Genomic DNA, 27,588 nt, shown 5'->3' with positions numbered 1-27,588 from the left:
CAGGGCGACTGGGCCGCTGACAGGCCAGTGGGAGCAGGAGGGAGCAGCTTTCTCTTTCACCTCCTGGGCTGGGGTCTGTGCTGGGCAGCTCAAACGTGCTTGGTCATCAGATGTCAGCCTGGGTGGGGAGTCAGAAAAAATACAGTGGTCAAGGATGATGATTTTTCAGCTCCTTGTTTTGGGGTTTATTTTGGTTATGGTTTGTTTTGGTTTTTGCTGGGTTTCTGCTTTGGCAAGGCAGGATTTTGCCAGTTCCCAGTACTGCAGCCCCGGAGGTAGCGCAGTTGGTGTGGTGCTGCCAGGACTCCGCGTGCTGCTCTTCGTGAGCCAGGTACAGCAGCGAGAATCACACAAACGTCATCTTTAGAGTCGTTTAAAGAAGAAGGAGAGCCTTTTTGAAATACAAAGCGAGGATGCCACCACGCTTGGCTGTGACAGAGCGTCCCTCGGCGCTGAGCAGGGAGGGCAGGGGGGAGAGCAGCCCTACACACCCCCCCACCACCTGAATCTGCCCTTGGGTTTATTTGTGCTCCTAGAGAACATAGCCCTGGTTGCAAAGCAAGATACCCCCCCCCCCAAAAAAAATCACTCCTAAAGCGTGTGTTACTGTTTTAATAATATTTTTGTTTGTGAAATGTTGTTTGGAGGCTGTGACCGTATAGGTGCTTGCTTCAAAGGGATTTATTGTGCTCTGCATATTGCTCTTTACAGCTGAATACCTTTTGTTGGCAAATCTTGTTTGTGGATCATGTACAGACACAAACACGTGACTGTGATTTTTTTCTGGCATTATAAGTTAACAGGTCTTCTTATAAGATAATCCTTTAAAGTGAAGGACAAATAAACATCTGATGCATGGTTCTTTATCTTATTTTATATGAAATTAATGAATCAAAAGTTCAACTATAGGCTTCTATGCAGGGGATGGAAGATAAGATGTGGAATGACAAAAAAAAATAATTTTGAACAGTGAAATGGTTCTTTTCTAATTTTCTGTGCTCATGTGTATGTGTTCTTTCTCTCTCTTCCCAATTTATGCCAATTTAATTGTGTACATTGTCAAAATGTTAGTAAAGCTTCCAGCCATTACAGTTCATGCAGGCTCTGCAGCAGGCTCTGCAGCAGGCTCTGCCCTGTGTTTCTTCACTACTAGCAGCCATCAGGTTGGTGGTTGGACTGGATGATCTTAAAGGTCCCTTTCAACCTAGACAATTCTGTGATCCCTGAAGCACAGAGGAGCCACTTTCCTCTCCAGACTGTTTGGAGACTCCAAGTTAGGAGTCCCACGGTTCTCACAGTCCCCAGTCAGGCAGTTCAGGGTCCTTTTTTTCCCTGTTTCCCTATGGAGCAGTGCCTGAAGCACACTGATACTCTGTGGGTGTCTCTGTGCCTTGTCAGTGATCGATACCTTTCTGATAGTGCAGACCAAGGGGTGAGTTGAAACCTCCTCTTGAAGCTGCAGCCGCAACAATCAGGGCGGTAAGAGTAGCATCTTCTTTCCCTGAAAAAAGGGAGAGTTTGGGATAATTAGCAAAACTTTTGACATCATCAGTAACAGGAAGGGAGGCTGCAGTGGTCTGAGGTCATGCTTTTCATCGGCCAGCTGTCATTACACGACTGCTGTACGGGGTTTGAGCTCCCACTGTTCACTGCCAGAGCTTGCTCCTGCCAGGATGAGAACAGACCCCGGGGTTTGAGCCAAGTGCTTTGGCATCAGCGAAAGGAAGAACTTCCCGAATCGAAGAGGGCACAGCCTGCTAAGATAAGCTTGTGCTTCCCAACTTCCAAATGCTGTAAAGAGAGATGCTGGCCTGGGATTGCTCCTCTGCTAAGATGTGCTGTGCAAACAGCAAAAACCTGCCGTGTAAAGGATGGAGAGCAATTCCCACTGCCCAGGGGAGCTCTTTGTCAGACGCACCTCCAGAGTCATTAGTGTCAGCTACACCATGTCTTGGGGATTGGGAGGGCAAAGGGGGGGCTTTTATCAGTAGGAGTAGGTGGGATGGGTGGTGCATCCAGAGAAACTTTCCTATGTACATGTTTGACTTAATGTCAAGTATATAAAGACCTTGCGCTGGAGGTGAAATAAGGCAAAGATTACCCTAAACAAGCTGGGGGAATTGTTGGCCTGCTGAGTTGTGCTTAGGAGGGGAGGACAGAATCACAGAATCTTCTAGGTTGGAAAGGACCTTAAAGATCATCTTGTGCAACCGTCAACCTAATTTTGACAAAAATAAACACCCACACAACAAACAAAAAGCAACACCATCACTAAACCATACCTCCCAGCACTACATCAACCCGTCTTTTGAACACCTCCAGGGATGGTGCCTCAACCACCTCCCTGGGCAGCCCATTCCAATGCCTGAGAACCCTTTCGGGGAAAAAAATTTTCCTGATATCCAGCCTGAACCTCCCCTGGTGTAACTTGAGGCCATTTCCTCTCGTCCTGTCGCCTGTGACTTGGGAGAAGAGACCGACCCCCATCTCTCTACACCCTCCTTTCAGGGAGTTGTAGAGAGCAATAAGGTCTCCCCTCAGCCTCCTCTTCTCCAGGCTGAACACCCCCAGCTCCCTCAGCCTCTCCTCATCAGACTTATTCTCCAGACCCCTCACCAGCTTTGTTGCCCTTCTCTGGACCCGCTCCAGCACCTCAATGTCTTTTTTGTGGTGAGGGGCCCAGAACTGGACACAGTACTCAAGGTGGGGCCTCACCAGTGCCCAGTACAGGGGGACCATCACCTCTCGGGCCCTACTCCCCATGCTTTTCCTGACACAGGCCAGGATGCTGGTGGCCTTCTTGGCCACCTGGGCACACTGCTGGCTCCTGTTCAGCCGGTGTCCACCAACACCCCCAGGTCCTTTTCTGCCAAGACTGTCAAGGTTGTGTATGTGTGTGCAGAAAAAGAGATTGTTGAAGGGAAGTAAGAGAGAAATACAGTTCATCTATTTTGAAAAGCCAGAAGGTGATGGTATAGAAGAGGCTGCAGTTAGGCTGTGCTGTCAGCTCCACCGGGGCCTTGAAGCTGCACTGCAGTTCTTACATCTGTATTGAGATATGCAAAGGAGAAAGAATAAATTCAGTTTCCTTAATTTGGGGGGGGGGGGCAATAATCAGAAATTATGGGTATTCTAAAGAGAGTTTATTCTTTAAATAGAAATGTATTTAAATAGAAATGTATAGAATGTAAATAGAAGTATTGAAATAAAATACTTCCAAAACACAGTAATGTTCTGCAAAGACAGCGTTCAGTTGCAGAGCTCCAGGTTATACAATATGTAGCATATCTACAGGAGAGCAATATAACCTACCTCTGGAAGTGGTCCTGTTTGTGTCATATTAAAAATGCTCTCGGGTGATTGCTGCTGTCAGACAGGCATAGAAATAAGGTTATTAGTATCAACCATAAGACGGACATTTTATAACTACTCAGTAAGACCTTGGTAAATTTGCATCCAAGGTTTAATAGGGAATACAGCTCCCAGCAGACAGTATGGAAGGTGGTGAAGATGGTATCTTCAAGTTGAAGAAGGTGTCTTCATCACAATTAAATTTTTGCTGTGATGTCTTCAGGTGACTCTTACTATCGTTCACGTACCTCTCAGTATCAGGAGGAACTTTATGGAAGTGTGGGGTTGGCTAACGTGAGCATAATACCAGACCCATAGTAAGTGGCTGGCTGTTGTATCTCATGCTAATTATTGCTTGGAATATTTGTTACAGCAGTATTTTCCTAGACCAAAAAAAAATAGCAAAAGCATACTCTGCTACGTTATTTAAAAATCTACAAGTGTTATGGGTTCATAGACAGTTACTAACACAAATATTGCCAGGGAGAGCGTTTCCATCCAGCAGAACATAATGGAGACCAAGCTGGACCTAGTACAGCCAGAGGCTGGGCAGTGCTTTCTCAATTTCCCTTTGATACCTACCTGCCACAGGTCAGTCAGTTTATTGTAATATTAAAAAAAAGGTTGGATTTCAGACAAGAACACTAGAGGTGACGATAGAGTAAAGCCAGATGTATTCTTCTGCTACCACATATTATGTCAGTGGTGTCATTCTTTTAAATGCAAAGCATTCAAGTAATTAAAAATAAACAAAAAGAACCAACCCCCGCCTCTGGACTTAATATAACAGGTAGAGCAAACCTGTTATAGCACAATGAATGTTTGATGTTAAAAGCATCTTAGAAAAACATTTAGATTGGGAGTACTTATAAATATTCCTGATACCTCCCTTCAGTTTTAATCCATGTAAATTGACCATCTTGTGTGCTCACAGTGGTTTATCAAAAAACCAAAGGAGTTTTGTAAGATTTCCTAATCCGTTTTTATTTTCATAATATGGACATTTTTATAAAGCTAGATCTTTATTTCATTCAAAATAAAAGTATCTATTTTTCCTTTTCTGATAACAATGTTACAGATCATAGATAAACTACTTGGAAACAAATGGCAGAGCAATAATTTGCAGATTGGGTTTACCCAAGTCTCCCCAGTAGGACCAGGAGTGGTAATTGCTGACCCCAGCCTTTTCTGGGTCCTCTCCCACTTGGAAAGTGTTTCATATATTGCCACGTGCAGATTATTAAATACAGGTCTTCCCCGTGCTCAAATTATATGTTATCCCCCCACCTGCTTGATAATGCTTGATGATTTGATATTGCTGTGTTGCAGTTATCTCAGTTACAGTGAAATTCTAACTTCAGGTCAATTTATTTCTCCAGGATTGTTGCGTGTATTTTAAAAATACAATCAACACACAAAAAATATGTTGTTTTTTTTTTTCATTTTCATCTCACAATAAAAGGGCAATGCTTTCCCTTCCTTCAAAGAAGGAGATCAAAGGTGAAAAATCAGAGCTTTGGAATTTCTAGAGAGCTGGCATGACCTCCCAGTGGCTTTGAAGAGAACCTGTTGTGTATCCCTAGTTGTCACAAATCACCTCTTGTTTGCTGCTGGGTTTTAAAGGCTAGGACTGCTTATAAATGAATAAATCTACATTAACTGGTGGTAAAGGAGTCCTGAATAAAATGCTTGTTCAGTTTAAGGTAGATCTGAAGGTCATAGAAACAATAACACTACATAGTATAAGCAAACTATGGCAACTTACTTGATGGTCTTTAATTTTTCACATTTATTTTTATATTTTTCACGTTTAACTTTGAGCAACCAGGGGTATCAAACAGTGGCCATGTCTCTGGCTGACTGAGACATTATCATTCAGAAAATTCTATTCCCTTTTCTTCCTTGGCAACGGGGCATATCCCAAACTGTGGCTTAATAAACATAGAAGAGTTTGATGTAAAGAAATACTGAAGTTACTGTGTATGTTCACGTCAAAAAGGAAATTTATAGGAGATGTCATAGTAAATAAAGCAATGATGAGCTTAGAGCTTCTGCTGTACATGTCTTGTGAAAACAACAGAACAATCAGAAAAGTAACTAAATTAAACCTGATAAAAGGTAATATTTGTCTCCTGAATAACATAAGTAGTTTGCTGTGCTCCCTGCTGTAGAGCATGATTGAAGCCCAGACATGAGGACGATGTGTACAGAGGATGGGAATAATGTGGACACGAAGAGTATCCAGGGCCAGAGCTGATACAAGATGTATTGGAAGATCTACGGCATTTTGTTTGTGTTTTTTAACAGAGTGTAAGGAAATTCATCATTCCTGGGAATGGGGTGGTATATTGAATGTGGGAACATCCCTATTGCGTCGTCCTTTGAAGCAGTCAGTGTTGGCCACAGAATGCTGGAGCAATGGCCTGCAAAGCCCCACATACAAAGTGTAGGAGTTTATGCATTACCCATATTTGCACTGTGTACCCTGAAAAGTATCTGGAGGTGCTGTTATCTTAAAAATCATCTTTCTTGAGAAAATGAAAACCAAGAAAGGAAAATCATTAATATCTGGCCTGTAATCAGGTTGGATGTAAGGTAAATGTTAGTCGTGTTTGTTACTAAATGTTGAAGGAAACATTTTAGTCGCCCTTTCTAAAGAAAAAAAAAAGTTCACTAGCACTAATTAATTCCAACTGCATTAGCTGTAAACAAGTGATGAAGAGAACAGCAGTGGGGTTGTATTGTTCCTTACAGCTGACTGAGCTATCCTGGTGAGTCAAATCCCGGAGATTTCAGCAGAGACAGGGAAATAATAACTGTCCTTGTAGAAGATGTGAGTGAGACCGTATCAATAACACTAGGAACAGCTCTGTTCATGATGGATGCACTCATGTCAACAAGAGATGGACACAGACTTGTAGGACGATCAGGGAAAGAAGGAGAACCCATGTAAAGAGGTGTAGCTCCATGCTCTCCATGGAATGTACGTGCGTAGATGAAATAGCTGTGAGCTAGCTATCACAGGGACCCTGTTGTCACCATAGCCCTGCAGAACTGCTCCAAGGACGTGGAGATGAAGGGAAGGTGGGAGTGGAGAGGACAAGATGGGCCCTGTTCTGTAACAGGTTTCTAACAGATCGAGAAGGACATAGGAAGTTCCACTCCAATGTGAGGAAGAACTTGTTTGGGGTGAGGGTGGCAGAGCCCTGGGACAGGCTGCCCAGGGAGGGGGTGGAGTCCCCTTCTCTGGAGATCTTCAAGCCCCAATGGATGCTCCTGAGTGATGTGCTCTGGGCAACCCTGCTTTGGCCGGGGGGTTGGACTGGATGGTCTCTAGAGGTCCCTTCCAACTCCCACAATTCCCTGATTCCGTGACAAAACCTCAACCAGTTGTGAGGTGAACCATGGTGTGTGTCTCCTGGGCCACTGCACTAGCAGGGATGACCCTGGAGGATACTTTACAGTGCTGTGACCTATTGGCTCATGTATGCCAGAGAAACAATGGTTTAATTTTTGGAAATTCCACTCTTTGGGATATAATATCTCACCTTGGCAGGAAGCAGAGGGTGGTCTTCTCAGAGGTGTTTCTGCCTCTAGTCTCCAGATCTCTTTCAGCAGTACTGGTGGCTGTGGGCAGCCTTGTCCACAATTGATGGCTTATTCTTTCCAATTCTGTTTGCTTCTAGCTTTAAAAAAAATAGAGTTGGAAAGCTCAAAAACACTGAGGTATAAATATTAACAGTAAACAGAAACTGACTCTGTGGGTAATGCTTGAGCCTGATTTGATGTCAGCAAAGTTCTTGCCATCTTCTTCACTTTAGTAGTTGCACGTAGCGACAGGGCAGCATGCTTGTGGCTCTCATTTGGTGAGAGGAAAACTTGCAGGCTTTTTCCAAGTGTTTCATCAATGTATATTTTATTAGAAAAAAATATACATTTTAATGTGTGAAGGAAAAAAAAGCAATTAAATATTTTTTTAAAATTGACTTCCATCAGCTTTTTAGAGATAAATTGCGCTCAACAAATTATCCATGTAGATGTGTTAGGACTGTCTATAGGCATTGATTTTCTGGAATGTATTTTGGGAATTTAGAATTAAATTCATACAAAGTGGGAATGATACTTTTTGCAATAGATAAGGGGGAAACAAGAAGGAATAGCAAAATGTTTCTGGCCTTATGTTTTGTCTTTTACTTTGCGCTGTTGGGTTTTTTTTAACTTTTCCATCATTTTCCATTTTCAGCATGATTTGTACTGCATTGAGCAGTACCTCTTGGGCCTTGTAACAAGTGCTCCAGCCCCTTTCCCTGAAGAAAGCATCAGAAGTGTGACATTTCCTTTCTCTAAACAGCACCCCATCAAAGCCATCCCGTTTATGAAAGGGGATGAACAGGCTGAAACAGCAGCTAGGGCAAAGGCAGAAAGGGGATGAACGTTAATATATTGGGTAATATTTGGAATAATTGTTCTGTTGCTTCAGGGCGTTATTGACACTTGGTTTGTAGAGACTGAGTTATTTATTGCATCAGCAAATGGCCTCTGAAGTAGAGAAAATGGAACAGCAAAACTTCCTAGAAAATCTCCAAGGCTTGTGGGTGTCTGTAAGGTATAACTGTTCTCCGCAGGGTTCTGTTAGTCCTTTCTGAATTTAGGTTTTGCTTTTCACTTATAATTTATCAAGTGATTACCGTTTATTTGATTGTTCTGTTGTGAAGCAGACGGTTTCTATGTCGTACTCCTACTTCAGCTTCTGTCGTTGCCCCAAGGGCTCTGCACCTAAGTTCTCCTGGTGTATCACAGCTGTTTGAGAAGTAACAATTATTCATTGGGTCAACTTTTTCACTATCTAGAATAAATTGCTCCTGTTAACTGCGGCTTATCTCCGCGTGTTGAATTTGGCTTGCTTAACTGTTCCTCTTTACGCAGAGCATTTAAAAACAGTAGATCTTACCAGCAGCCAATAACGAGAGCAGTGTTTTCCTCTCCCCCCCCACCCCCAGCACACTGTATCCCGTGTTTTGTAGATCAGAGAACCAAATGACAGAAATCACAGTCATTTCACATCTGTTTTGTTGCTGGTGCAGCTCTGCCAGCGCTCCCCGAAGAGCTCTGGTGCAGTGGGAGCCTACAGAACAGCCAGGGTAGTGTCACTAGGTTTTTGGGAGGAGAGGGGCACCGGGACAGGGTGCTCCAGGGGCTCCCTGGGGATGTGCCCAGCTCGGGACACCCTCTGTCCCCCAGGGGCTTGGGGAGGGGGCAGGGGTGACTGAGGGACAGGTGAGACCCCCGTGTATGGCAGAGTACATCAGCTGGCCTTTGGAACCAAATATCGTGTTTACTCGGTAATCTAAATTTATGAAATGGTTGTAAAAATGAATTTATTATTTTATTTGAAGTTTTAGTGCTTTTAATGATAATAGCATTTTTAGAGAGTCCTCTTTTTGTGGAGCACTGGAACCTGCCGCGTGGTCTGAGGCGAGAAAGAATAAAAGACTGAGAAACAGGCCTGCGTGACACACCACTTTCTCTTCAGTTCTTCTGCTAAACGGGCTTTCTTCTCCAGGATGTTGAGAAACCACTCTCTGTGAATGTCTCCCATGTGATACGACTAATTTGCAGAGACTTTTTATTGTCTTTAAATCATTACAGTCCATCAGCTCTCCTTGGCCTCTATCAGACCAGCCAGACTTCCAAAGGTCCTTGGAATAATTGAATCACAAAGTCTTTCAGCTTGGCTGAGGGTGGTGGAGAGCTTTGAGGTGGCCTTTGAAGCACTTTTCTTTTCTCCTTGCAAAATTCAGGTATATCTATCTTTTAGAAGAAAAGTTCCTATATTAGCATAATTATCATCATTAATCTCTAGTTGTTGTCAGTATCCTAAAAAATTGCTGGTGTATAACCAGAACAGCAGAGAGAGACACACAATTATTCTGTATATGAACTAGTTTGCAAATATCACCAAGTTAAGAGCAAAAAAGGTTTGGCCGTGATGAGCCAAGGCAGAAGTCCCTGGCTTCTAATTGGTGTAAGGTATTATTGTGTCTGTGCTTCGGATGTCAGACACCAGTTCTCTTTTTAGATGTGTAAATAGTAATGCTCCCTTAAGTTTTAAGATGTATCATCATAGTACTGTAATGATTTAATATAATCATTGCTTTTTGCTTTATTGTGAAAAGTTGCAGCTTTTACCAAAGAGTGCTGAGGACCTCAGACTGGTTACATGGGTCATTCTGTCTATAATTTTTCCTTTTGTCTTTGGCAAGCGGGTTAATTTTTAATCTTTATAATCAAGAAACAAACCTAACAGCAACTAGCAAGACCATTCATTTATCTTACTGTCAGTATTTTGAGTTGTTAGATGGTAACCAAATATTATTGTAAATGTAAGGTATTTTCGGGATGAATAATATTTTGCTGCATGACACTGTAGATCTTTGCTCAAGACAGAAGAGTGGTTGTAGTTACTTTAGATATCTGGAGTCACAGCCTGATAAAAGCTGTGGTTTTTCTTGATAAAGCATGGCTTTTCTTGCTGGTTCCCTGTTAGGATGTTGCCTTTGCCATTAATAATGCCTTGAAGAAACTTAAAATCTCTTTACTTCATCATAGAATGTAATTTAGGATTTTTATTTCTTTCAGAAGTACTTCTGTTATTACTAGTGCACTGATTACAATGATTCATTATATAATGAATCATATTTTTGGTATACAAAAATCCATAACAACAGGTTTCTTTATCAGTCTTGATACAGTGCTCAATATGAGAGCATCAGTTTGGTGTGGCTATAATCGGGTGATCAGAGCAGGACTTCAGAGGTCTCTCTGTGAGCATTTAGAAGTGTAAGTATGGGAGGGAGAGAGCAATTTAAATATACTGTTATTTTGTCTTAGTTGTAGCGTATTAATGCACGTATATTTATACGGTACTTCCTTAACAAAAGATCAAGATGTTTTGTGAACCACTGTCATAAGCTGTTTTTTGGGTGGAGGACAGAAGCCAGCTAGCATTTTTGTGCCTGACCACCGCCGTTCTTGATCAATCCTAGTTAAAATTTTTTATTTCATTTATTTTTGACTGGGTCCCTCTGGTGGGGATAGCAGTAAGAAATAGGTAAGCGCATGCCTCTGCCAAACCAAAGGAGAATGTAAGCCTTTTGATAAATCTGAATGTTTTGGGCATATGGGCTTCAAGTGGTTATTGTTCAGGAAGTAGGATAAGGGAGGGCAGGCTGAGCAGTGCTGGAACAGCAGAGGGATGTGACTCTGGAGAAGAAGATGGTCTATGACCAACTTCTATAGCCAACCTCCACTTGAAGTGATTGGAAATACCCTTCCCCTTCCGTTCTCTCTGGGCTCATCTCCTGGTGCTGGAGCTTCTGTCCCCTCGCAGCCTGGTCCTGCTGGCTCCCCCCTCTCACCTTCTCAATGGGAGTAGAGCAAATAAAGTCAGTTTTATCAAAAACACCTGCTACCACTGCCAGTTTCTCTGCTAAAAGAATATTCTCCAGGACCCTTAAAATATGGTTGGGTAAAGTGCTGCCCATAATGTGCAGTCTTTCCAAGAGGATGAATTGCAGGCTTTTTTGTCTAAGCCAGGCAAATAATAAAGGATAGACCAAAGACTTCAAAAATAGAATAAAATGTGTGGCTTACAAGGATTTTTGAGAGAAAGTTGTGTTTAAAAAAAGTTCCAACCAGAGATGATAGTGTGGCTTATGCAGAGAAGAAACAACAGAGGTGTGGAATAGATGTGTCCAGGTGGGAACAACGCTTCCTGGGGAGTGTGAAGAAGTGGCCAGAAGAGGAGCTGCACCCCTTTCACAAAGGGACCTCTGGGAGATGTTCCCTCACCACGAAGTTGCTAGCAGGGAGGAACCACACCAAAAGCTGGAGCTGGATTCAGTCCCCTAAGAAAAGACAAGCCTTAGGGGGCCTCAGCTGCTGGAGGAGGTTGGCTGTTGTGGCATCTTTTGACCTGGCTATGGTACAAACAAGCGGTTTGGGACACTCACATGGCCTTGGACTCTTGCACCCTCTTTTGCTCCTCTTTTGGAGCTTAAATCCATCCTTTCCTCACACGCGGGTCTGACAGAGGAAGATGTGATTGATAGTTTCTTAACACCATTAAAAGAATTTTTAAAAATGGTAGATTCATCAGCAAAACAAAGAAAAGGATGGAATAAGAGTGAGGGTAGTAACTAAGTTGAATTTGATCTTGGCTATTAAAGGGAAGGACTGCTTTAAATACCAGGCTGGCCAGGTTAGAGTATTGAGGAGATCAAGTGAAACCATTCATCCTGCCGAGGAAGCAAGCAGACATGAAGCTGAGAGACATGGGCTGGTGGTAAAAGATCTGTCCCCTACAGCCTCTAACTTCTGCTGCTTATTTCTCAGCTGGTTTATTAAAATTCAGCTATCGTCATGTATTTGGATTTACAAAGACTTGGAAGTAAAGGATCTAAAACTGTTTGGTCTCAAATGCAGGCTGGGCTGACGCCAATATATCCGTGCAGAAGTTGGGAGGCTGCATTTGGAGGCTGGGATGTGGGATTAGAGGAGAGAAGAAATCTTCATAGCTATATAGTAGATGATTTTACAACTGATTGGGATTTCATTGCACCTAATAACAGTATAAGCAACGGCAGGGATTATAACTTCACTCCGCAGAAAATCACCTTAGCAATGGTGGAATAAATGGTTTGGGAACAAGCGATGCGTAATAGACAAGTTATTCTCCCCTCTGAGTGCAAATCCTGTTCAACAGCTGGCTGCAGGTTCAGCTTTCCAGCAGAGAGAGCTGGAAAAGACAAGGGCAGTCTTAAGACATCAGACTCGTGTGTGATGGTGACTAAATGCAGGTGGCTGAAGTGGTTCCTGGCTTCAGATTGATGCTTTGACTGTCCCTCGAAGGCTGCTGTGCCTGCAGTGGGGCTGGCTGAGTGGCACATGAAATCCCTCTGGTTACATTTATGAGCCAAAGTGTAAAAATGCGTTTGGGAGCAGAGTCACATCAGCTAGCACTCGGAGCTGCTAAAATCCCTGTGGCTGGGAAGTCCAAGCGGAGCATTCCTCGTTTGCCGGCTGCAGCTGAGGAGCAGGAAGTAGTCAAAATGACTGTGATTCAAAGTGGGCAGGGAAAAAGTCCAAAGTTCTATTTATTTGGGCTTTCCGTATTGAAAACCTGTTAAATCGGATCAAGTAGGAAAAAAACATTCCAGTAATTGAAAGAGTGTGGTTTAGCGTGGTTAGAAATGGAAGGGTGGGAGTCGTGATCACTCCTCTCCTTTGCCTACCCATGAAAACTTTCATCTTAGGCACGTGATGACAATTTTGGGACATTATTGACAAAATTATTTGGAGCGAAGGTGGTTTTTTCAGAGTAGCAGCCTGAGTCATTGTAGAGGGGGAAAAAACATCAATACATAAGAAATAGAAGTTGAATTTATAGACTACTTGGAGCAACTTTGCAATTAGCTCTGAGTCTAGACTCTGACGTCTTGATACCGACTTGGCAAGCGCTTGCAACAACTGCTGCAGTGAGGTTTTGCAATTCTGCAGAGGCCTGGACAGGACCATGTTAGTCCCACCCAGAGAATGGCCTTGTTGGAGCTGATTGCCAGCACTAGGGAACATCTTCTCCAGCGTACGGGGAACCTGGGCTCAGTCTGTCCTCGTATGTTGTGGAAGTGGAAATATTAGTGGTTCATCCACAGCTGGATAAAGGAGTAGGGACGGTCAGCGTAGTCCTGCAGGAGAGGACAACAGAGCAGCTGAATGCTTCTCAGAGACCATGACAGTTATTAACATTCCTGGTAATCTTACCTGGTTTTGCATCTCTATGTCTTCATACAAGAAAAAAGAAATCTTAGACATTTAGCTTTAAGGATATGGATAGCTGAAATTAATGAAAAAGAGAACAGGGTCAAACTAATGGAGTGTCACAATGATCCCGACAATTTTATACAAAGATGTGCTCTCTTTTCCCTCTGCCTTTCTTATTTATGCTGAGCTGGTTTGCTTAAGGTAGCCACTTGGTGTGCTCAGGTGGCTAAAAGTAGACAAAAGCTTTGAGAACTCTGGTTGGTGGCTTTCTTCCATTACTGGCTTAGGGTCTGGACTGCTATTAAAAAAAAATAAAAACACTAGAAAAAGTTAAGTATTTGCTGATGTGTTTCCTTCCTCCCATTCGCTGTGTTTCAGAAAATCTTCAGAAGAACTGGACATGGATAAAGTAACAGCAGCCATGGTACTCACCAGTTTATCCACCAGCCCTTTGGTCCGCAGCCCTCCTGTCCGACCCAACGGTAAGCCTTCAGAGCAGCGCCTGGGCTGCAGGGAGGGATGCCAGGGCTGTGGAGAGGGAGCTTCTTTCCAGGAGTTGTGGCCATGTGTTATGGTTTGAGAAAACCCATAACAATCTATTGTCATTTAGACAATTATTGTATCACCCGATGACCCCTCCCCACCCGGAAAGGGGAATCGGGGAACACAAAGAAACACAAGGGTTGAAATATAAAAAGATTTAATAGACTAAGACTACATAATTAACAATAATGCTAAAGAACCAGTGTTAATCCCAATACTGATATAAAATATACAGGAATTATCCCCAGCCCCTTCTCTCAGCAGGAGCCGTGCGCTCCCAGCAGGGACAGCAAATGGCGGACACTGCCAGCGCAATGGCTTCAGGAGGAAGGGAAGGCCTCAGGGCTCCGGCACCGGGGCAAGGAGTTCTCTGGACCCACCACCATCAAGGGAGAGAGAGCTACGCAGCAAACTTTTCTAATTTATATTGAACGGGACGTTCATGGTATGAAATAATCCTGTTGGCCAGCCTGGGTCAATGCCCAGGCCTTGCTCCTCCTTGTCCCTGCACCTGGCAAGGCTTGAAAACACTAACCTTGAATCCCACAGAGCCTAACGGGCTATAAAGTAAATATTTTCACAAATTCAGTCCCTAGAGTCTTCTAAAAGTGCAGTTTTCCCCAGCATTAGAAGAAAAGTTAGTCCTGTGTGTCTCAACCCAGGGCAGTGTGGTGGAGGACAAAGGGTGAGTGGCTGTCTCCTGGCAGTGGTCCATGCGTGCTGGGGATCGTACTGAGGGAGCTTTGCTCTGACAAAGTCTTTGGTGCAGCGTTGGCAGAAATCAGAAGAAGTCTTCCATAACTGTAAAGCGGCTCCAGTCTATGAAATGGGAGATGCCTCATTTTGTCAGTGGGAGATGAATGCTGCAGAAGGTCTCCTGACCTCACAGGAGTGCTAATTTTCCAAACAGCTTTTTTTCATTTGCTCATATGCACTGAACTCAACAGCAGTGGTTAAAATGTGCATTAAAAAGAGCGTGGCCAGCAGGTGGAGGGAGGTCATCCTCCCCCTCTGTTCTGCCCTAGTGAGGCTCCATCTGGAGTAGTATGTCCAGTTCTGGGCTCCCCAGTTCAAGAGGGACAGGGAACTGCTGGCGAGAGTCCAGCGGAGGGCTATGAAGGTGATTGAGGGAACGGAGCATCTCTGTTATGAGGAAAGACTGAGAGACCTGGGTCTGCTTAGCCTGGAGAAGACTGAGAGGGGATCTTACCAGTATGTAAAGGGTGGGTATCAACAGGATGGGGTCAGGCTCTTTTCAGTTGTGCCCAGCGACAGGACAAAGGTCAATGGGCACAAGCTGGAACACAGGAAATTCCATCTCAACATGAGGAAGAACTTCTTTACTTCAAAGGGTAACAGAGCACTGGAACAGGCTGCCCAGAGAGAAGGCTCCTTCTCTAGAGATCTTCAAAACCCGCCTGGATGTGTTCCTGTTCAGCCTGCTCTAGGTGAACCTGCTTTGGTGGGGAGGTGGCACAAGATGATCTCCAAAGGTCCCTGCCAACCCCTGCCATTCTGTGATCTGTAATTGAAGTTTGGTCTGTGCTGGAATTACTGGCAATGATCCCCCGTGTAAACTGGATCAGAGTTTGGCCATTGTTACCCTGCAGCTGAGTAATACTTGATCTGGTTCTCTTTCATGCAAATCCAGTAACATGAAAAGAGCCCCAAAATAAGAGTAAGTTGCGTTTATATATATTTTAAATTTCTTTACATTGGCAGGTTTTTTAGTATTAATGAGAACCAGTGTTTGTTTTTTCCCTGTTGTCAGCCTCATTCAGTCTTCTCCATACTATAAAAATGTTCTTGATTTACATCTCTTTCTCAGTAAGGTGAGGAGAAGCTGTGAACCCTGAGAATGTGAAGTACCATAAATGTTTCAGAAAGTAGTAATTGAAAGAGTACTGTTTCCTTTGTTTTTCTGAAGAATTGGAAATTTTAAGCTATGCTGAGGTCACAAGTTGATACGAGATGTACTTCTATGGCATGAGACTCAAATACAAATACTTAAAAGAAGCAAAACCTACCTCCATTACAGTCACAGGAAGGCTGCAGTCATGAACCAAAATGTGACATTTTCGTATGTTAACTTACAAGCTACTGGAAATGTATGTGTCCTTTTCCAAAGAGGAATTTGCCTGGGAGAGGGAGGAATAATCCCATTTATTCTCTGTGGCCCCGATCAGTAAGTGCAGGGCCTTGGCTGCTGCCCATGCAAGGGGGTATTTTTATACTGCGTTCTGGTTTGTGAGCAGCTGATTTTAATGCTTAAGGGTTTTGTCCAAAACCAACTGAATTGGGAGGAAAAAAAATTCCATTGGTTTTGGCTTAAGCTTTTAGTAGCAGGTGGTAGACATTGTTTTCTTGCTGATGTCATTGGTTAAATTTATTTGTAAGAAATCGAGAAGGAATGAAGGAGTGACTTCTGCAGAACTCTTAAAGGCAGGCACTGGCTTGAAGCGGCTCCCGTCTCACACTTAAATAACATTTTGGGAAGAGATAAGATGTTATTTGCCTGCCAGCTCCAAAGTCGGGTATTACACAATACTGGAGCACCCACAGTGTCACTGGGAAAAGCCTCCAAAGCCTGAGTTAGGGAGAAGCTGTACCTAAACCTATGAGGAGAGGCTGAGGGAACTGGGCATGTTTAGTTTGGAGAAGAGGAGGCTGAGGGGAGACCTCATTGCCCTCTACAGCTCCCTGAAAGGAGGGTGGAGAGAGGCAGGTGTTGGCCTCTTCTCCCAAAGGACGAACGACAAGACCAGAGGAAATGGTCAGAAGTTGGGGCAAGGGAGATTTAGATTAGATATTAGAAAGAACTACTTTACTGAGAGGGTGGTCAGGCCCTGGAACAGCCTGCCCAGGGAGGTGGTGGAGTCACCATCCCTGGAGGTATTTAAGAAACGTATAGACATGGCTCTTCAGGGCCTGCTCTAGTGCCCAAGGTTATTGGTTTATGGTGAGGTGTTGAGTGTGGGGTTTAGTTGGTGGGTGCGGTGTTTTTGGTGGGCGTTTGGTGTGGTGTGTTTTGTATTTGTTTGGTGGGGGTTTTTTTGGTTTTTTTGTTTGTTTGTTTGTTGTTTGTTTTTTTTTGTGGTTGGACTCGATGATCTCAGAGGTCCCTTCCAACCACTAAGATTCTGTGATTCTGTAAACCATCCCTGCACGTGTGCCCAAGCCCTGTGAGAACCTGAAGCTTCAGGCAGAGCTGCCCGTGGTCGCACGGCTGGACGTGCTTCAGCCATGCTTTTGCTGAGCTGGTGGCCTGCATACTCCTCTTCCAAAAGCCCTTTAGGGACCGGGAAGAGTGACACGCCATGCTGGAGGACCTCAGCACAGGAGGCATGGCTCAAGCCGTGCCTCAGACTGTCCCACCCACCATGTTGTGAGTAACCCCTTAGTCTGAGCCTCTGCTTCTCCCTAAGGTGAGGGGAACTGCTGCAGTGAGGAGGGAGTTCCTCCAGCGAGTAGGTGTGGAGGTGACCCAGCGCCTGTGCGTCCCGCTTCCAAAACCAGATGCCTAACAATACACGTGTGTGAAGAAAAAGGGGTATCCTTCCAAGGATATGCACCACTCCAATTAGAGATTCAAATTAGGCGGAGGTGTGTGCGCTGGGAGATAATGAGAAGACAGAGCGTACTCATGGTTTTCTTTGGTGTTTTAGTACTGGGATGATGATCATGGGTTTGTAGATCTAGTTAGTGTCCTGGGGCTCAGGGTATATGTTTCCTTCCCAGGGGACCTTGTGTTGGCCATGCAGTGGCTTGGACCTCACTCTGACGCCCCACCACAGTCATGTGCTCCTGTTTAAAGCTGAGGATGTATTTGAAAGTTTTCCCTTAATGGTGGATGCAGTATCTGCCTCCTTATTGTGGTTTGTACTCCAACGCATTATTTTTCCAAACTCAGCATTTCTTTTTTAAAAAATACCTGATTTTTAAAAACACATAGAAAATCAAGTGTGGAATATGTGATGCGTGTGCAGTGGGACAGATGTGGTTGTCCTCTCTACACCTAGGGCTTTCGCTTTCCTTTATTGAACGTACAGTTAATTACCAACATGGCATCTAAGCCTGAGATAAAAGAGTACTTAGCCCTAACACGTGATACTGTTGTAATGATGGCTGTTGTTGTTCTTGACAGAATCCCTAAATGGATCTTGGAAAGAAGGAGGATTTGTGCCTTCAAGTACCAGCAGCAGTGGATACTGGAGCTGGAATGCTCCCAGTGACCAGTCCAACCCATCCACCCCATCTCCACCTCTGTCAGCTGATAGCTTCAAAGCTTTTCGGACACCTTCCCAGCCAGATGATGGTATTGATGAAGCTGAAACAAGCAACCTTCTCTTTGATGAACCCATTCCTAGGAAGAGAAAGGTTAGCCTCTCGTTAAATTCCATACCCACAGGCAGATAGGATGTTGGTAGACATATTTTGCTGCGAGAAAGGAACAGGTCACCCAAAGAGCTCTGTGTGTGCATCCCTCCTTGGCATCCAATTAATGTCAGAACTTGGCCTAGTGGCTGTGTCTTGTTCTACCTAGTCACCTGCTGCACGCACATGCTGCCATCAGCATCACATATTTGCTGGCAGATGGCGAGGTTCTACAGAGCCTCCTGCTCAGAAAACACTAGAGTGATTTCCAGAAGGTGTTGCCTCTGGCCATTCAAGGGATTTCTATCCTACTTCGGCAAATTCTTTGTATGCAGGATGCAACAGGCAGCCTTTACATGTCATCACAAAAACTGGATGTGGCCTTAATACTTCTTGTTCCCTGAAAGTGCTATTTGTCTGACAGCATGTCAGATACCTTAATACTGTGAAGCTTTCTCTGTGCAAACATATGGAGTGAAAAAAAGGAGAGAGAGAGATCAAACCTGATGGCTTTCGATGCAGTATTAGCAGTGCCCAAATTTATCCTAGGTAGGAGTGCAAAAGCAGACTAAATAAAACACAGAAAAAAACCCCAAAACAACCAAGTCCAAAGCTAACCCCCAAAAAGCACAGTTATGCTAGCAAGCAAGCTCCTTTCAAAGAAAAAGAAAACAAAGAGCTGGCATTAGTCCAAGTTTCCTTCCCTCCCAATGCAGCAGGACAGATTTTACATAGCAAGATGAAAAAGGGCTTTTGTAAGGAGAAAAAACAGAGAATTTGTTCTCCTTACTGACTTTGCTTCTGGCTCAGTCTGAGACAGTTCATTGCTTCATCACAAGCAGGAAGAAGTTTTAATGATGGTTTAAACCTGTTCACATTTCTCCTTTCGCTCCAGAAGTTGCTTATTTGCTGACCCACACTGTTCTGCCCTTGTTGGTGAGAGAGGGGTGTGAGATGTTTGTGCTTCTCGCTGAAAAGGAAAAAAAAATATCTTGGAGGACACCTTTGTTATAATAAAGTAGAAGTTAGCGCTGGGTGTTAAACTAAAGACAGAGAAGATTTTGGGGGGTGTGGGACAGGATGAGTAGGAATGCACAAGTGTGCTGGTTTGCCTTCTTGGTTCAAGTGCAGCTTATTAGCATCGCTCTTATGGCTCAGCTGTGATGAGACAGATGGGTTTGCAGCTGCCACCTTATTGTTTTCTAAGTTGTCTTCATATATTTCTATTTATATACCCACCACAGATCTATTATGCTGTCTGTTCTGGTTGGGGGGATTTTGCTCGGTATGGCAAATGTTTAATTTAGATAAATAATAACATTACCTGACAAACTTTGTTTTATGAATTAACTGCATTTCCTGCATGTTTTTTTATTCTGACCCCAACATAGTAATTTATATGAGTACAGCTTCGCATCTTTAGAAGCTGAAATAAAGATGTTCAGGTTATTTCTTCTTCAAGGTTGCAAAAATCAGAAGAAATAAACCTGGAAATAGATTGATTGGTAACCTTACTTTTACTCATTAGTGTTTCTTCCATTTTATGTTTGGAAAATGTTGTGTTAATGACCACTTCTCATTAAGAACATAATTTGCTTAAAAGTTTCCACTGATGTAGTTATTCCTCACCAAGCCATTTGTGTTCCATTATTTTCTTAAATAAAATATTAAGCCTGATTAGGCAATTTTTGGACTAATCAGAAATGGAAGCATGGTTTATGTTCTGTATTTCTACTGAGTGAGATTTCATTTGGTTACGTTAAAATGCAGGGGTGTTTGCAGACTCCTAGCACTGACAATAAAACCAAAAACACAGTGGAGCTAGGAGATAGATTTTACCATCAGACTGGAGATTGATGTTAAACCACTCTGTGTTCATAAAGATGCATTCAGCGTTCATGGTGTCATACCAGAATTCCTAAAATGCAAATTATAAACATGGTCTTCATCTTGTGGCCGTGGCTGGTTGTGGGTTTTTGAGCGATGATAGTACTTAATGTTGTGTTGTAAAAGTAAAGAAGTGTCTCCCTCAGAACTGCTAGATAGATTTGATTTAATTTTAGAGAAAAAGAGTTACGTTTCTATTTGAATGGGAGCTGTATTCTCAGATCAAAAAATTAGAGGGAATTTATGGGCAGCGTATTCCAAAGTAGAAGGTTTTCATACAAACAGTATAATCAGGTACCTCAAATCTTAAAAGCCCTTAGCATCCATACTTTGGAACAGGAGATGTTAGACTGACAAGTAACTATGAGAACATGTACTACAATCAACTTGTATCTTAAAAAAGCAGTTGAGATTTTTTAAAATTATATTCTAAAAATAATCTTTCTGGCATGTGCTGAAACTTACCATCTACTGGCATGCAGTTCCAAAGGGTCCAAATTGAAGAAAGCACCAAGTCAACTTATGTTCAAGACACAGTGAAGCATGAACTTAACTCTAAGGATGTGCTTGTTCCTTTTTTTTTTTTTTTAAATCAAGCTTTAATAATGTGGTAATAATAGAGAAAATTATTTTTGAGTACAAATATTTAGGGGTTTTTTTAATTTAAAATTTAGAAAGTAGGTTTAATTTTGGAGGAAAATTAGCTTTTAAAAAAATGTGTACAGTTCTGTGACATCTGTGCTGTTTGTTACCACACACTGCTTTCAGATGAGTTTTCTCCAGAGTCTTCAAAATATTGAAGATTGGGCTGGTTATAGCCTTGCTGGCTGTGCTCTCAATCAATGATAACTCAGTTTAGACCAATGAAATGATATTAAAGAATATAACAAGAGTATTAAAATGAGATTATACACATATTCTTTTAAAAAATGTTGAACACAGCCAGATGGCTTCTTATTCTCTTTGCCAAGTAAGGGTCACAGCAGCTTTTGAATGAAATAAAAGCAGGTTTCACCAGCTCATGGGTGAATATTGTCATTGCAGAACCTATGGTTTTCCAGCACAATATTTTTTTTTGTGTTGCAAAATTCATGAGCAGAAATATCCATCAGAGCTCACTTTAGGAAGATCTTAATTAAGGAGGATGCTTTGCATTAAGTAAGAAGTCCTTATCAGTTGTTCTTTGAAAGGCTCCAAAGAAACGTAGGAAGTTTCTATATCATCTGCCTCCTTTATGGGGAGATAGAGACTGGGACTTGCAAATGAAAAAGCTGTGCCAAGGAGTGGAGAGAAGTCAAGTTGTGTCACAGGCTGCTCCTGCTGCTTTTTGCTGGGACTCTGTTCAGTTCAGTAGGATGACACTGATGACAGGGACTATATTACATCATTACAAATTTGGAGTTACAGGCCCTTGAACCTTCACAGTGTTTTGTAACTGCGTCTGTTTGGGGTGGTTTGTTTTTCTTTCTACCTTCCCTACATCTAAGGTTGCTTTACTCATCATTTTCAGAACTCCATGAAGGTGATGTTCAAATGCCTGTGGAAGAACTGTGGGAAGGTACTGAGCACAGCTGCGGGGATCCAGAAACACATCCGGACCGTTCATCTTGGGTAAGAGAGCAGGCTCTGCAGAGGTCTGAAGGCTTTGGTGGAAGCGGGGAGCAGTCACACTTGGCTGGGGACATGAGCTGAATTGTCCTTGGCTTTTCTGTCTCCCATCTCTCAGTTTCTGAGGAAATTACAGCACAGTGCCTCAAGGTGAACAAGAACTTCCTCCAACAGCGAGGCACCTTCTTTCCTGAACTTTGTGGACTTCTCTAGAAGGTCAAATACAACTCTAGGTCACATTGCATGTCCCTTAACGGCTGCACAGCACAGTGGCATTTACTTCACCCGTGCTACCCACATGTCACATCCAGGCTGACACTGTGCAAAAACGGCAGGTTTCGGGGTCCTGCATGAATACTTTCCTGCCTTGTTTCACATCAGATCAGGTGCTTGTGCTAGTTCTGAGTCAAATTAATGCCGAAAAAAACCCCAACCACCTAAGAAACCTAAGAAAAAGAAACTGAGCTGCAATTCCATGTGTATGTGACTTGGACTAGAAGCAAAAGCAAATGAATCTTGTATGACACAAGCTTGTTTTAGAGCTTTAGTTTGCAACTGAAATGTCCTGCACTGAGTGACCTCGCTGTCTTGTGTATAATTACAGTGGGGACTCAAGGTCTTCACCTGTTAGGTATGGGGAAATACATCTCTCTTGTGTAAGTCTGTGTTATTCAGTGCTTTAATTTTAAAGTGGCCTTGAGGAAGTAGTTTGGTGTGGAATTTGGGACAGTCTTGCCAAGGCTGTGGTAATTGCTGTTGGGCTTAGGCTCTGAAAAGTGAGGCTATCAGAAACAGAGAAGATCTCTCCAAATGCAGTTACGAGTCTTGTGCTTTGTCCTGTAACGTTTTGGGGACGTCCTTTTCGTGGCATAGGAGAGGGGAGAAGCAAGCAGCAGAACTTCCCTAGAGTTCAGAGCTTGTAACTTTGGGGGAGAGAGGGGTTTTGGTGAGTGACTGGCAGCAGTCTGGCGGGCAGTACTTCTGACAGGGCTTGCAAAGCTGCTGAACCCATACTCATAATGAGTTTGATTGAGTAAGGTGGCAAGAGGACCACAGGTAGCAGGCTGAGGAACTGGCATGGGGCTGTTCTTGGGGTGCATGCCTGGAGACAGAGAGGCCCAGCATTCAGCCCTGGTATGGACATGCAGGCAGGAGGACCCTTAGGGCTCCCAAATTTCCCATATGGAGGAGAAAATACATATGTGTGAGTTGTGAGTTAAGTCTGTATGTATGAATGTACTGAAATAGTGGTTTATTTGGGACTTCAAAATAACATGTACTGGGAACTACCTGTTTGACTGGGCTGCTTTGCTCCTGGCACTTGTGCTCAGACACACAGCAGATAGTGCCAGGGGACACAGAAGCAGTTAAGCCTTTTACATCTCCTCCTTCAGTAAATCTGCTTCTGGAGAGTAGGTCCTGCACTGGCAAGCCAGCCCATCTATGTCCTTTCATTACCTGTGTCTGAGTGATTGTATGATGAGCCTGTTTTCCAGCAGCTTCTTCTGTTACGCCAAGGAAAGTTACGGTGAACCGCAGCCATAACTATATTTGGTTTAATTAAGTAACCTGTGATAAGATTACATATTGTTTGCCATAACATTAGCGAGGTGTATCTTGCATGTGTTTGTTATCTTTGCCCGTCCTTCTGTGACTGCTCTGTCATTTCTAAAGTCAAAGTGCATTGAGATTCTTATTAACTTCAATAGTTAGGAATGAGAAGCTGGTATTTAAGCTGAATCGTAGAAGTTAAACATCGACTCCAAGGGCAAAGAATTAGTCAGAATAACACAGGAAAAAAATAATCATATTCCTGCTCCTTTTCCCTTCAGACTAGATGATTTTCTTTTCCTCTCCCCCTTCCCTGCAGCCAGAATGCTGGTAGCATTGAAACTGGGAATATTAATTTATTGGCAGTTTTAATGTATTTGCTTATGCATCTAGAACTTAAAATTTTCCTCGGGGTTCTTGCTTTCATTTAATCGGACCTTCATTCTTTGTCTTGATACAGACGTGTAGGAGAGTCTGACTACAGCGATGGAGAGGAGGATTTTTACTACACAGAAATCAGGCTCAACACGGACTCAGTAGCTGATGGCTTAAGCAGTCTTTCCCCAGTCTCTCCATCTTTAGCATCTCCTCCTTCCTTTCCCACCCCAGACGCAATCCGTCCTGAAACTTCCTGTGCCAAAACCGAGACTAAATTGATGACACCTCTGAGCCGCTCAGCTCCGACCAACCTCTACCTCGTACACACGGACCATGCTTACCAGGTAACGCTAGTGACAGCGAGCTCCACTCATTACACTCATGTCATTCATGTCTAAAGAAATGTCAGATCACAACGTTTGAGTTTTTAAAAGCCAAGTCTAGTTTTAATGGGTTGAAACGTTTTCGGGGCAGCCCAGGCAGTTCATCTCATTTAGATGTAGGTGTCTGCTTCTGAGCTAGTCTGTCTGTGCTCCCACCATAGCTGGTGAATTTTGGGGTGTCACACATCATTTATTTAGCCACACATAGGTGCATACTTCAGGTTGAGAAGAGTTGCTGTGTGTATCCTACTGCCTACATCAGTTAATGACCATAAGGAGGGTGCAAGCTGACATGCTCACATGCGGTCTCCTGCGCTGTAAACATTCTCATTCCATCAGCCAAATCCCTGCCAGAGCCTTCATTTCAGCTCAGCTTGGACTGCATGCATCTGTAGGCCTGTACCCAAGGGATACCAGAAACAATTCATTTCCTTTATGTGTACAGTGTGAGATGTCAGTTTGCGTATGTGGAGTAGGGCAGGAAGAATGAAAAGGCATGTGTGGTGTCCTACTCTTAGAGGTAATGCTTTGCAAATGGCAAAAATCCAATCAGATCCAAAAACCGCTGTTCAAAAAACTTCCAACTAAGTTCAGACAGAAAGAATTAATTGTAAAAGTGCACTAAAACTTCACATATTTTAGTCTGGATGCCATATGAGAAAAGATGAGTAGAAGCTTTGAAGTAGTGTGGTCTATGACCTGTGTATGCACCGGAGAACTGAACTCAGTTAAATTTATCAGATGAAATAACTTTGGCATACAGCATTGTGCAGGTGAAACCTTTTTGTTGTGTGCCTAGAGCAGACCTGCTAAAAGGGCAGAGGGAACCACACAGAATTCACAGGCTTGTTTTAGGCTCTCGTTCACAACAGACAGCGTGGGTGGAAGTTTGCATCTCAGGTGGGAGATATCTCACAGGGTGCAGCACCAAGTCTAGGCTGTTGAGAAGAGTTTGCAGTTGTTACAGTGTTCCCTGCAATTGGAGACTCACCTGATCCTTTTTTATAAGCAGCCTTTGAGTACAGCACTTGCCTAAGGAAATCCTGGTTTGTATGTTTAAGCCGCTTGAATTGGATTTGAATTGATGTATTCCATGACACGAGACTGCAAGTGTCTGAGCGAGCCCTGTCTCCTTTTCCTATTGCTGTGGTTTCAATACTTCGTTTCATCAGCGAGGAGTGATGCAGTCCAAACTGTTTCAAGGCATTCCTGTTGGAAGCAGGAGATGGGGTCCCTGCCCAGATCACGTTCAGGTTTTCCTTGCAAAGGAGTCAGCTTCTGCAGAGCAGTGGCATCTTGTGCTAGAGTCCCTCTACCCCAGCAAGAAGAGCACTTTCTGGGAGTCAAAGTGGAGTTTCAACCCTCAACAGCAAGAGGAGGAACTGAGCCCAGCTTCCACTGTTAGCATTTAGGCATTCTTGTGACTGATCTGTTGTGTGAAATGGAATAGGAGAGAATGTGATGACAGCATCTTTAATACCACCGCATTTCCTGCAGTTTCCTTGCTGGAGTTAGCCATATGCAGGATCTTAAAGCTTTTTTTCACTTCTGATAAAAATATTATCTGTATCAAAACTGAAATGAAGCATTGAACAGGAATAGTAGAATCATAGAATGGTCAGAGTTGGAAGGGACCTTAAAGATCATCTGGTTCCAACCCCCTGCCCTGGGCAGGGACACCTCCCACCAGCCCAGGTTGCTCCAAACCCCGTCCAGCCTGGCCTTGAACCCCTCCAGGGATGGGGCAGCCACAGCTTCTCTGGGCAACCTGTTCACAGCAAAGAATTTCTTCTTAATATCTAATCTAAATCTCCTCTCAGTTTAAAACTGTTACCCCTTATCCTGTCACTCCACTCCCTGATAAAGCCCCCTCCCCATCTCCTGTAGGCTCCCTTTAGGTTCTGGGATGTAGTTATGAAGACAATCTCTCACATGGATGAGAGCATGAAAGTGAAACTTACTTCATTGAGAGTGAAGAAGCAAAATTCACAGCTCAACAAACTCAGATAAGAGAGGCTGAATAACGTGCATCCCAGGATTCCTGCTAAAAGACAGAAAAAAATACGGAACCCAAAGCTGGGTCGCAGAATCTTAAACAGTTCAGTTAATTGCATTTCCCATATTACTGGAAAATGGCAAATATAATACCTGTAGTAAGGAAGGTGTAGTGGGGGAGGGATCAGGCGAGTCCTGACTCTCTTCTCTCTCCCAGACCTATGGATGAGGAAGGATTTAAAGGAATAATTGAAGGAATTGTGGAAAGTACAGCAAATGAGGTGAACTGCAGTGGAGGAACCCCAAAGAAAGATTATGCTAGAACAGTCTAACATCTTCCTCGGACAAGGTAGCTTTGTAAATGATGAAGTACAGAAGAACAAATCCCTCTGGATTTGAGGAGAGCATTTGATCTTAAAACATACAGGCAGTAGTTAGGCTAGAGATTAAATGTAGGGTAGGAGAGAGAGCTGGGGAGTTAGGGGGAACTGCAGCACATTATTTTGCAAGTTTGGATGTTTTTAGTGGAGTTGAATGAAAAAAGCTGTATTTGGGCCTGATCTCATTGTCATTAAATCATTTTGGTACTAGACAAATACTATATGTAAATACTATAATAAACGTTGCTGATAATGAACTCAGGGGACGTGAGCAGTACAGCCAACAACAACAGGTCTGTGAATGGGGAAAAAAAAGTTGTTGGCTTTCTTGGTAAAGAAATATGTAGGAGAGACAGGGACTTTCAGTGCCAGGTACAAGACCCCTGGATAACTTCAGCTGAGATCCTGAGTAGGGTTCTGGTCAACCAAGTTCAAGGATGCTGGGCTCCAATTAGAAGCTAGTAGAAAGAAGGTGATCAGAGTGAAGAAGGAGGGCAGGGAGGACACGGAGGGTCTCTCCAGCCCAGGGACAGACTGCTTGGGCAGAGCAAAGGTGAGGAGAGGATGGGATTGCTGCCTGGGAAGAAAGTGAGAGGAAAAACCCGAGAGGAGAAGAGGACAAGCCTGTGCTATTTCAATATAAGGGCAATGTTGGCACAAATAAATAATTATAAATTATCCATGAATGTATTTTGATTGGAAATTAGATGGAGGTCTCCAAGTGAAGTGAGATTGGGGTATAGAAACTCTTCAGTTCATTGTGATGCTAAGGTTGCTTACCTCATGGAAGAGATTGTAGGAAGTATTAGCCTGAAGAAGGTGGCTGTGCTTGATGAGCAAAGATGCACGTCTAGGAAACAAATGAAGAAGGTGATTGACTGTCTAAATCTGATCGTGTCTGAGGCAGATATTTAGGCAATGAGAAAAAGAGAACTGAGCATTTTAGGTTACTGCAAATTACAGCAATTTTAAACGTCTCATGCATAAGCACAAATCTTATGAGGAGAGGCTGAGGGAGCTGGGGGTGTTCAGCCTGGAGAAGAGGAGGCTGAGGGGAGACCTTCTCGCTCTCTCCAACTCCCTGAAAGGAGGGTGTAGCCGGGGGGGGGTTGGTCTCTTCTCCCAAGTAATGGGCAGTAGGACAGGAGGAGATGGCCTCAAGTTGCACCACAGGAGGTTTAGGATGGATATTAGGAAAAATTTCTTCACCGAAAAGGTTGTCAAGCCTTGGAACAGGCTGCCCAGGGAAGTGGTAGAACTGCCATCCCTGGAGGTATTTAAAAGACATGTAGATGTGGTGCTGAGGGACATGGTTT

The 27,588-nt window shown here is 43.4% G+C and overlaps 1 protein-coding gene across 1 annotated transcript in view; it reads left to right on the top strand.

Moving 5' to 3' along the window:
- ZNF704 (zinc finger protein 704) overlaps positions 1-27,588 on the top strand; it is a 70,435-nt gene that overhangs the window by 32,731 nt on the left and 10,116 nt on the right. The window contains exons 2-5 of the mRNA XM_014965154.1: positions 13,552-13,655; positions 17,861-18,093; positions 21,488-21,588; positions 23,597-23,858. Of these exons, the coding sequence (XP_014820640.1) occupies positions 13,552-13,655; positions 17,861-18,093; positions 21,488-21,588; positions 23,597-23,858 (700 nt within the window). The remainder of the gene's footprint in view (positions 1-13,551; positions 13,656-17,860; positions 18,094-21,487; positions 21,589-23,596; positions 23,859-27,588) is intronic.

This window comes from Calidris pugnax, unplaced genomic scaffold (assembly GCF_001431845.1).
Source record: "Calidris pugnax isolate Ruff unplaced genomic scaffold, ASM143184v1 scaffold41, whole genome shotgun sequence".
NCBI lineage: Eukaryota > Metazoa > Chordata > Aves > Charadriiformes > Scolopacidae > Calidris > Calidris pugnax.
Note: the sequence above shows the minus strand (reverse complement) of the source record. Positions and strands in the feature narration are given on the sequence as shown.